Source organism: Ranitomeya imitator, chromosome 4 (genome assembly GCF_032444005.1).
Source record: "Ranitomeya imitator isolate aRanImi1 chromosome 4, aRanImi1.pri, whole genome shotgun sequence".
NCBI lineage: Eukaryota > Metazoa > Chordata > Amphibia > Anura > Dendrobatidae > Ranitomeya > Ranitomeya imitator.
Window position 1 is genome coordinate 681,650,885 of NC_091285.1, and position 10,781 is coordinate 681,661,665.

At 50.4% G+C, this 10,781-nt stretch overlaps 1 protein-coding gene across 2 annotated transcripts in view; it reads left to right on the plus strand.

Annotated features, from left to right (window-relative positions):
* The window catches only part of PER1 (period circadian regulator 1), a 32,841-nt gene extending 24,779 nt beyond the window's left edge, over window positions 1-8,062 (plus strand). For both annotated transcript variants that reach the window (XM_069767395.1, XM_069767394.1), the window contains exons 7-23: window positions 929-980; window positions 2,429-2,571; window positions 2,892-2,970; window positions 3,045-3,151; window positions 3,257-3,410; window positions 3,775-3,883; window positions 4,038-4,169; window positions 4,318-4,426; window positions 4,497-4,650; window positions 4,895-5,010; window positions 5,093-5,284; window positions 5,439-5,642; window positions 5,740-6,464; window positions 6,566-6,722; window positions 6,905-7,097; window positions 7,184-7,334; window positions 7,528-8,062. In XM_069767395.1, the coding sequence (XP_069623496.1) occupies window positions 929-980; window positions 2,429-2,571; window positions 2,892-2,970; window positions 3,045-3,151; window positions 3,257-3,410; window positions 3,775-3,883; window positions 4,038-4,169; window positions 4,318-4,426; window positions 4,497-4,650; window positions 4,895-5,010; window positions 5,093-5,284; window positions 5,439-5,642; window positions 5,740-6,464; window positions 6,566-6,722; window positions 6,905-7,097; window positions 7,184-7,334; window positions 7,528-7,659 (2,909 nt within the window). In that variant the 3' untranslated portion in view covers window positions 7,660-8,062. The remainder of the gene's footprint in view (window positions 1-928; window positions 981-2,428; window positions 2,572-2,891; window positions 2,971-3,044; window positions 3,152-3,256; window positions 3,411-3,774; window positions 3,884-4,037; window positions 4,170-4,317; window positions 4,427-4,496; window positions 4,651-4,894; window positions 5,011-5,092; window positions 5,285-5,438; window positions 5,643-5,739; window positions 6,465-6,565; window positions 6,723-6,904; window positions 7,098-7,183; window positions 7,335-7,527) is intronic.
* The last annotated feature ends 2,719 nt before the right edge of the window (window positions 8,063-10,781 follow it).

Here is a 10,781-nt window from a genome sequence, read left to right on the forward strand (position 1 = left end):
TACATTAGTGTCACCCCCCTCGAGTACATTAGTGTCACCCCCCTCGAGTACATTAGTGTCACCCCCTCGAGTACATTAGTGCCACCCCCCTCGAGTACATTAGTGCCACCCCCCTCGAGTACATTAGTGTCACCCCCTCGAGTACATTAGTGCCCCCCCTCGAGTACATTAGTGCCACCCCCCTCGAGTACATTAGTGCCACCCCCCTCGAGTACATTAGTGTCACCCCCCTCGAGTACATTAGTGCCACCCCCCTCGAGTACATTAGTGCCCTCCCCCTCGAGTACATTAGTGTCACCCCCCCTCGAGTACATTAGTGCCCCCCCCCTCGAGTACATTAGTGCCACCCCCCTCGAGTACATTAGTGCCACCCCCCTCGAGTACATTAGTGCCACCCCCCTCGAGTACATTAGTGCCACCCCCCTCGAGTACATTAGTGCCACCCCCCTCGAGTACATTTTTTCCCCTACCCTCTGCGTACATTAGCCACCCCTCAAATATACTTTTCTCATTATAAATGTAATACTGCTATGCGGTGCCCAAATACCTTGCTTCTATTTTCGATCCCCTGTTGTATAGTATCTAATTTATTTACCTGGTCTTCTAGTTGTCCTGTGAGTACTGTCCCTGGTGGTTTATAATAATTTCCCTGGTGCTTTAGTTGCTTAGTTTTGTATTATTTTTAGTGGCTTATAATAATCTCCCTGGTACCGTAGTTACCTAGTGAGTATTATTCCTGGTGGTCTAGTGGTTTATGTTTACCGTCTGGTCTAGTGGATTAATAATACTTTTCTTGGTGTAACGGGGTGACACATTCCCAGGGGGTCCAGTGGCCGAGTGGTTGTTATCTAGATTCAGTCCCTGGAATGGTGTGAGATAATGATGACGGCGATCGGTTTCCTCTCATCCTTTTTTCTCTTTACTACAGAGACGGCGTCCATGGACTACACGCAGGAGAAGTCTGTGTTCTGCCGGATCAGGTGGGTATTGTACAATCGGGGGATGCTGCAAAGTGACGTCACTCATTTATAATTACTTTATACAGAGAGGAGAGAAGTGCTGCCCCCGTTATACTGCGCCCCCTAGACACTGACGACACAAGCCCGGTGTATACAGAGACGGTGCAGGACTGACCAGTATACGCAGTGTGTGCCAGTCCCACTCCTGGCTACTGATAATTAGACTGCCAGCCCTGGTGGTCTAGTAGAGTAGTAATACAGTGCTGGACGGAGGGGTCTATTAGTATAGACCCTGGTGGTCTCGTTGTAATCTGTGGATGGAGAGATCTATTAGTATAGACCATGGTGGTCTCGTTAGTGATCTGTGGATGGAGAGATCTATTAGTATAGACCATGGTGGTCTCGTTAGTGATCTGTGGATGGAGGGATCTATTAGTATAGACCCTGGTGGTCTCGTTGTAATCTGTGGATGGAGAGATCTATTAGTATAGACCCTGGTGGTCTCGTTAGTGATCTGTGGATGGAGGGATCTATTAGTATAGACCCTGGTGGTCTCGTTAGTGATCTGTGGACGGAGGGATCTATTAGTATAGACCCTGGTGGTCTCATTAGTGATCTGTGGATGGAGAGATCTATTAGTATAGACCCTGGTGGTCTCGTTGTAATCTGTGGATGGAGAGATCTATTAGTATAGACCATGGTGGTCTCGTTAGTGATCTGTGGATGGAGAGATCTATTAGTATAGACCCTGGTGGTCTCGTTAGTGATCTGTGGATGGAGGGATCTATTAGTATAGACCCTGGTGGTCTCGTTAGTGATCTGTGGACAGAGGGATCTATTAGTATAGACTTTGGTGGTCTCGTTAGTGATCTGTGGATGGAGGGATCTATTAGTATAGACCCTGGTGGTCTCGTTAGTGATCTGTGGACGGAGGGAGGTCCGGCCTTCCCCGGTGATGTGAGCGCGGTGTACGTATTCTCACACCGGTGTGTATGAAGAAGGGTGACTGTACAGAGGTGGGGAGGACGCCATTCACACGACCATATACATACACACAGGCGAGACCTTCCCTCTTTCTCGCCCACCTCACTTAATCCGTCTCCTTCTGCCACGACACAAAGGACCCTGTAATTAACATAGACACGATGTGCGTCATTCTCCCCTCGCTCGCCCCCTCTGCAGATCGCTGTGTGTGAGCTCCTCTCTCCGCCCCGGTGGGTGTATCGGTGTCGCTGACACATGTACGTGGAGGGCACCGGCTCTGGCACCGCCGGTCACACCAGTGTCCTGCAGACCGGGCTGCAGCGGCGGCACACACACGACAGCCCCTATTCTCCCTCCTCTGTGTCTCCATTTCACCCCGTTGTGTCCCATCTCTGCCCCCTCCACTGTCACCCTCCACGTTATCGTGCCCCCTTTGCTGCTGTGGTCTCCCCGGCTCTGGTCTTATTGCAGGTGTGTGTTTTCAGTGGGGGCCGAGAGCGGGATATGAATCTCCGCTATCACCCGTTCCGCCTCACCCCGTACCTGATGAAGGTACGAGACTCTGAGCACGCCGAGGGTCAGCCATGCTGTCTGCTGATCGCCGAGAAAATCCACTCTGGATACGAGGGTGAGACGCCAAATATGTTATACTGATGCCAAGTGATTATTTCTTCTCCAGTCACAACCAAAGCTGCATTTAACCCCTTCCCGACGTAGGGTGTATAAGCATACACTCGGCCTGGTCCCCACGTATGGCGCGGGGTCAGCTGCTGAGGCCGGTAACCGCAGCCACCATTTGTCAGTCTCTGGCTGCAGTTCATGGTGCCAGAAACGTCTCTGCAGATTTGGATGTGACTGGAGTATAGTTGGGGGATTAATATAAGAGGTTTGGGAGGGAGGACACCCAGTGTGGTTTCTGCCTGTGTGACCGGCCCCTGTCGTCCGCAGCCCCCCGCATCCCTGCAGATAAGAGGATCTTCACCACCAGACATACGCCGAGCTGCGTGTTCCAGGAGGTGGATGAGAGGTGAGTGTATTACGCCTCCGTCCGCCCCGTCCCAGCCATCGCCGGCCTCACCCTCTCCTTATTATTTGTGGTAGGGCGGTCCCTCTGCTTGGATACCTCCCGCAGGATCTCATCGGGATGCCCGTCCTCTTCTTCATCCATCCCGAGGACCGGCCGCTCATGTTGGCCATTCACAAGAAAGGTAACTCTGCCAGACGCCTGCCGCTCATCCAGCGGGTGCCCTTAGGGTAGTCACCCAGTAGGGCACTGGGTGTCATAATGACCGACCTGTTTTCTCACCTCCCAGTTTTGCAGCAGGCGGGGCAGCCTTTCGACCACTCGCCCATTCGTCTGTGCGCCCGCTCCGGGGAGTACGTCACCATCGATACCAGCTGGAGCAGCTTTGTGAATCCTTGGAGCAGAAAAGTTTCTTTCATACTTGGAAGACATAAAGTTCGGACGTGAGTAATCTCCCCTCCCCACGAGGTCGGGGGGCCCATATCCTCTTCTCCGCATAGTCTCACCTGGACGTGAGTAATCTCCCCTCCCCACGAGGTCGGGGGGGCCCATATCTTCTTTTCCGCGTACTCGCACCAGGACGTGAGTAATCTCCCCTCCCCACGAGGTCGGGGGGCCCATATCCTCTTCTCCGCATAGTCTCACCTGGACGTGAGTAATCTCCCCTCCCCACGAGGTCGGGGGCCCATATCCTCTTTTCCGCGTACTCGCACCAGGACGTGAGTAATCTCCCCTCCCCACGAGGTCGGGGGGCCCATATCCTCTTTCCCCTTTTCTGCACCGTCTCACCCGACCGTTCTTCTGCAGGAGCCCTCTCAATGAAGACGTCTTTACAGCGCCCAAAGGGGCAGAGATGAAGTCACTAGATCCTGATATTCAGGAGCTATCCGAGCAGATCCACCGGATCCTGATGCAGGTACGGCGTTGTTATGGGGGCTTGCGCCTTACATTTAGTGGTCATCTCATCGTGGGGGCCGCAGTCTGACGAATCCGGTCATGAAGTTGTGAGCGCTTGGTTTTCTGACATCTGGATGATTGACTTCAATCTTTTTCCCCCTTATATCTTGCAGCCCGTACACAACACCAATCCTGGCGGTAACGGCAGCGGCGGCAGCAACACCTCCCAGGAGCCATTTCACTGCAACGCTTCATCCACTGACAGCAACGCCATGGTCATCGAAGAGGGCACAGACCCCAAACCTGTGAGTGGGCGACTCCGAAATCACAATATACCTGTGGCCATTGATAAAACCGAACGCTAGCAGTTTCCTCCCGTTGCAGGGTGATACAGCTGTCTGCCCCACCCACTGTAGGGCGTTAAAGTTATAGGTTTGTGTTTTTCCGTTGCAGATGACATTTCAGGAGTTCTGTCAGAACGTGCATAAGGTGAAGAGTCAGGGTCAGCAGATGTTTTTGGGGTCCCGGGTGATCCGCCCGCACCACAGAGGACATTTTCAGGGTATGTGCGGCTTCAGAGAATCGCTGTCCGTTTGAGACATTTATTTTTTACACTGCTCCTTTTCTTTTAGCTCTCGCCCCTCCTCGCACTGTTCTCGCTGGTGCAGACAATCCACCACCTGATACTGCGCCCAGCCGCCCTCAATGTGTCCCCGAGGAGCTGACGCGGAAGGAGACCTCAAACTACTCTTATCAGCAGATCAACTGCCTAGACAGCATCATCCGGTGAGGGCAGACCCCAGCAATGCTCCCTTTGTGCACCGCCGTCGTCCCTTTGCGCACCGCCGTCGTCCCTTTGCGCTCCACCGTCGTCCCTTTCCACTCCGCCGTCATCCCCTTGCGCACCAACGTCGTCCCTTTGCGCACCTGCGCCATCCCTTTCCGCTCCGTCTACCCCTTGCGCACCGACGTTGTCCCTTTGCGCACCACCGTCATCCCTTTCCTCTCACTCTTCCTTTCTCTCCTCTAGATACCTGGAAAGCTGTAACCTTCCCAGCACTGTGAAAAGGAAATGTGGCTCTTCGTCCTACACGTCCTCAACCTCAGAGGAGGAGAAGCTAAAAACTGGCGAGAGTGACAAAGAGGGTGAGAATCCGGACAGTTGGAAGCGGGAAGACGCAGGAGAAGAGAAATGAGGTTTCATACGCCCGGTTGTATGTTTCTGCAGACCCTTCAAACGGTCCACGGCAAAGGCCAGAACTGCGCCCTCCTCCTACGCCCTCCGCAGTCGGGTCCGCTCCTCTCACTCCGCTGCCTCCATTACCGCCCAGCAAGGCGGAGAGCGTGGTTTCCATCACCAGCCAAGGAAGCTTTAGCAGCACAATCGTCCATGTAGGAGACAAAAAGCCACCAGACTCGGGTAAATTTCTAACTTAATACCGTGGAGTGGGGGAAGTGGAATTCCCGCAGGAGTCTGTGCCAATAATTGTGCGGTGGTGTCATCCATATTGGATACGTCTAACGCGTTTTATCATCTTTCCTCCTTCTCCTCTATTGCTGACAAACATCCACAGGCGAAATGGTTCCTTTGGAAGAGCCCTCGTGCCCAGCACCACCTCCGATACGGCCACTGGGCCTGACCAAAGAGGTTCTGTCGGTCCACACGCAGCGTGAAGAGCAGGCCTTCCTCACCCGAGTCCACAATCTTAGCCAGATCAGGGTCTTTGAGCCGATTCCTGTTGGTGTTTGGGACGAGCAGAACCAACGCGTTCAGAGAGGTCCGTTCTTTCTTCGGTTTGATATTTCTGTTTTGGTGCATTTCTCGTACTCTTTATTTATTTATTTTTTTTCACACTTTTTTTCCTAATCCTACAGGCACTAAGGCTTCACTCTCCCACCAGCAACATGCCGCTCACAAGCCTTCTACCCCATCACAGGAAGGTGCGAATACAGGGGGGCGTCGGAGCAAAAGCAGGAAATCAAAAGCCAAGCGACCAAAGCAAGGCAAACTGGCATTGCCAAGCGCCATTCCTACAGCCCCTCATCCGGAGCCGCCGCTCCTTCCTCCTCCGCCCCCAGGCATTCCTAGTTATCCCCTTCCCATGATTTCTCCCCGGGCCCCTGCTCCTGAACCTACACCTTCACTCCCTAGATACCCTCTTGTCACCCCGATCGTAGCCCTTGTGCTGCCCAATTATCTTTTCCAGCCTCCGCCAGTGCCACCTCCTTTTTATCCCGGAGTCTCTGGGTTTCCTACCTTTAATCCCACACCCGACACGTCGACCGCAGCTTCTGAAGTTCCACCTCAGACTCCAGCTCCTCCTCTTGCACAACCCCTGGTGACTTGCCCACCTCCATCGCGCTCCTCGTCCCCTCCCCAGCGATTATTCCCATCACGGTGCAGCTCCCCGCTGCAGTTAGACCTGCTGCAGATGGAGGAGCTCCCGCAGCTGAGCAGTGGAGGAGCAGGAGTCTCCGCTGCTCCTGGAGGGGAATGGGAGACTGAAGAAGATAAAGGAGTAGTGATCCCTGGGAGTACCACCGCCGGCGGGGCCAAAGCTGGGAACGGAGAAGACAACAGACAGCCCGAGAACTGCATGGTGAGGCTTTCACACATCACTTAGGTTTCCACGTGTCTGATGACCCCTTTTGGTTGTCTGGTCTTCGTCTTGTCCATGACCTTCACTCCTCAACCTCTCAGGGCGATCTGCAAGAGTCCTCATCGCACAACGACGCTCTCTCCAGCTCCAGCGATCTCCTGGATTTGCTTCTCCATGAGGAATCTTGGTCTGGCACCGGATCCGCTGCCTCAGGATCAATGGGCTCTAACGGAGGCAGCACATCGGCTTGTGGAACCCGTAAGTATCGTCAGGAGAAATTGCTTGGCCATAATGGCATGTGGTGCGAAGCCAAAAGCTGTCCAATGTATAGACTTGTGTGCCAAGACGTGATCCCGAGCCGTAGAAAATTATTTTACTCATTTACATATTTTATTTTTTAGAGCTTTATGCACAATCAAATCCTTTCTAATATCCCCTAGGAAGCAGCGAGAGCAGCAACACCAGCAAATATTTTGGTAGCATCGACTCTTCGGAGACTGACCTCAGAGTCAAAAAGGCAGAGAGGGAAGAGGTAGAGCAGAAAGTGATCAGATACGTCATGCAGGACCCTCTGTGGCTTCTGATGGCCAACGCGGACCACGAGGTCATGATGTCCTACCAGCTTCCATCGAGGTTAGACACTTAGAGTACGACTGCTCATTGCTAATATGTGGTCTTGGGTCGGCGCCTTCTTACGTAAGGTCAATCCTTCTTCACAGAGACCTAGAGAGAGTCCTGCAGGAAGATCGCGAGAAGCTTCGACAGCTGCAGAGGAACCAGCCGAGGTTCAGCGAGGAGCAGAAGAGGGAGCTGGGAGAGGTCCACACCTGGGTCCGGAAGGGCAGGTTACCCCACGTCATCAACATCACAGTGAGTTTACACCTGGATGTGAGCGGGAGGCTCTGTCTAGTTATCTAGAGCAGAGGTTGTATCCCCCTACAATGGCCCAAGTGTTGCCTTTTTAGATGTCGCCCATCTGATTCTCGTCCTAGCCCTCGGACACGCAGAGACCTCCACCCACCTACATGTTTTAGTGGTATTAACCCGGTGTTGTCCTCTTTAGTCCTGCACAGGCTGCTCCCCGGATGCCCCCAATTACGAGGAAGATCTGGATTTGTCCATAATGATGGAGGAGGGCGAGGAGTGCAGAGCGGGAGGCGAAGAATTCACAAGGGACACGGCGGTGACGAGCTGAGCCCCTCCACCTATTTCTCAATTCCAAGCTGCCTTATGTATATATCCATGCCACTGTGATTCATGCCAGGAGCGGTGGGAGGGAAGGGGCGTGAAGACTTCTTACTACACCCCCATCTCCTCCTATGTGACTTAGACATGGAAACACGGGACCCTCAAAAACTGTTTTATCGAACGTGATCTCTGCGGACTGCAGATACGCGAGTGCTGCCATTTTTAAATATGAAGAACAGGATGGATGCGTCTTTATATATATATGTATATATATATATTTTTGTGAACTGTCTTAATTTATCTTGGCCGTGTGTGACGGGCGGGGGACGGGCTGGTCGTAGTCTTATGTCCGACATTTCTACGGTTCTGTAAATAAAAAGAAAACATCTTTTCTGCTTTTTATGCAGTTACATTGGAGTTTTTTTTTTTTTTTCTAATTTCCCACCATGAGACCCCGAATGCCCATTGTTTCTTTCTGCACTTTCTCCCCCCTCGTTCCATCTCCTCTACTATGGAGTCTGTATGCAGAGCCGGATACGGAGGATCTCCTTGCCCCAGGTTGGGGGGCCTAAATGCAGACAATGACGTCACCTCCTCACACTGAAGGGGTCTGTATGGAGATGGTGCAATATGGGGGGTGTCCGTATGGAGAAGGGACCAGCATAGAGTGTGGGGGGGGCAGTGTGAAGAGTGGGCTCAGTAAGGAGCAAGGTGTGTGCGGCATGTAGTTCTCAAGGGTGGACAGTGTGGTGTATTTATTCTAGGGGCGGATAGTGTGGAGTCGGTATCCTACGGGGAAGGACAGTGTTGAGGTCATTCTGTAAAAAATTTTTTTCTTTTACATGGACCACAGTGAGGGGCAATTACTTATTCAGGAGCACAGCTCTAGTCCATGAAGCCGAACAGCAGTTTATTAGATTTATAGACCGGTCAACTGCATTTTTATGTGCATAAAATGATTAGTAACATTATTGGTCTGTGCTCACAGAACTGTTCTCGGCAGCACATGTGTACACAGGATGATGTGCTGCCGAGCATGAGGATACTTTAAGCTTAAAAATCATTTCACCCTACGAACAAACAACCCGTTTAGATGATTCCAGTTATCACCCACAGTGTAAATGCACCTTTTAAAGAGTAATTGATAAACTTTTGGCATATTTTTCATAGGTTTTAGGCCTTTTAAGACCCACTACTTTTCAGAATTGTGCAAGACCCCCCCACCAATCGCTCAAAAGACCTGTTAGATGCGCAAAGCTCGGGAGCCCGGAATATGACTTTCTACTATTAACAATGGTCAGCGATCTCTTCGGATTGAAAACACTGTGAGGCAGATATTTTCCTTTTTACCTAGCTACTCTTTAAATATTTAATAGTGCTTCTGCCTGCCTGCATCTAATCTGTACTGTGGGTCTTGTATGATCCTCAGTCTGATAATGGCTGGCAATAATAACTCCTAGCTGTTTTTAAGGACATATTGGGAGTTGAAATTTCATGAGATACAACTGTATATGGGGCTGAGCTAATATGACAATTACGGTAGTTGTACGAAGCTTGGTGCTGTATTCTCATACTGTTAGTGGTTCTGGTGATATACTTGTGTACTCATGGTGGTTCTGGTGATGTATTTTTGTACAAATGATGGGTCCGGTGATATAGTGATCTAGGTTCTGTTGATTTATATATTTATGATGGTTCTGGAAATGATTACATACACTACTCACAAAAAGGTAAATTTGGGTTTTGAGGGCAATTTCAGAATGATCCTAAATGACCCCCAGGCGTCATTGTCCCACATGAGCGATTGGATGAGGGACCAGTGGGCCTCAGTGCTGTTCACTGATTCAAGTCTATTCCTGCTGAGCAGAAATGATTGCCGCCAACGATGTTCTAGACATCATGGAGAGGGCTGTACATCAGCCACTGTGGTCACCAGACAAGCCTTTGGTGGTGCCGCAGTGTGAACAGGTGTGTCTAGTCAGAACTGCCCTACACTGTGTGAATGGTACAGTCACAAGCCCATACTACTGGAATAACCTAATTAATCCAGCCATTGTGCCTCTTGCACGGACAACACTGGCCTAATGTCGTCTTCATGGATGACAATGCTCCAGCTCATCGAGGTTGCATCATTGGGGGATGACTGCTGGAGACTGGGGAACCTCAAATGGAGCAGCTTGCACTTTATCCAGACCTTAATCCCATAGAAAACCTATGGGATCAGCTGTGTCGCCGTATAGAGGCTCGTAACTGTGCCCCAGAACCTCAATTACCTGAGGGCTACCTTTCAAGAAAAGTGTGACACCATGTCTCAGCAGACAATAACTCCACTTGTGAACAGCAGGAGACATCATTGTCAAGATGTAATTGATGCTCAAGGCCACACGACAAGTTATTGATATACTGAAATTTTTTTGCTGGGCTATACTATTATTATTATTTATTGTTATAGCGCCATTTGTTCCATGGCGCTTTACATGTGAACCCACCACTGTTGCTGGCGTTTGCCTCATCTCAAACAATATATTGAAACAATCTCCATCACATGCTTTTACTTAAATGCCCTACTTTCATGATAAAATATATGTAATGTGAACTTTTTATACTTTGCATAAATTTCACCGGAAAGGCAAATATCCTTAACTTTTTGTGAGTAGTGTATACTGATGATGATGTACTCATGTACTGATGGTGGTTCCTGTGCTGTTTTTTTTGTACGGATGATGGTTCTGGTGATGTATTATTGTACTATGATGGTTCTGGCTATATATTCATACTGATGGAGGTTCTGTTGATTTATTTATATACTGATGATGATTCTGGTAATGTTTACATATACTAGTGGTGACGTACTCGTACTGATAGTGGTTCTGGTGCTTTATTCATGTAGATGTAATAATTGTTAAAGGGAAGACAGAATGACCGCTCTAGCCAAGTACCGGTGCTCCTTGCACAGTGGTGTGGTCAGACATGTGAATATACATTCCCACCTACTTGTGTTTCATCAGTCTCCGTCCTCTGCCTTTATGAACCAGAGCTGTCAATCAAAGAAGGGGGATTGTAGATAGGGGGAAAACAAGCAGATGGCATGGTGCACTTAAATGTCCCTTTAATTTTTTAGATGTGATA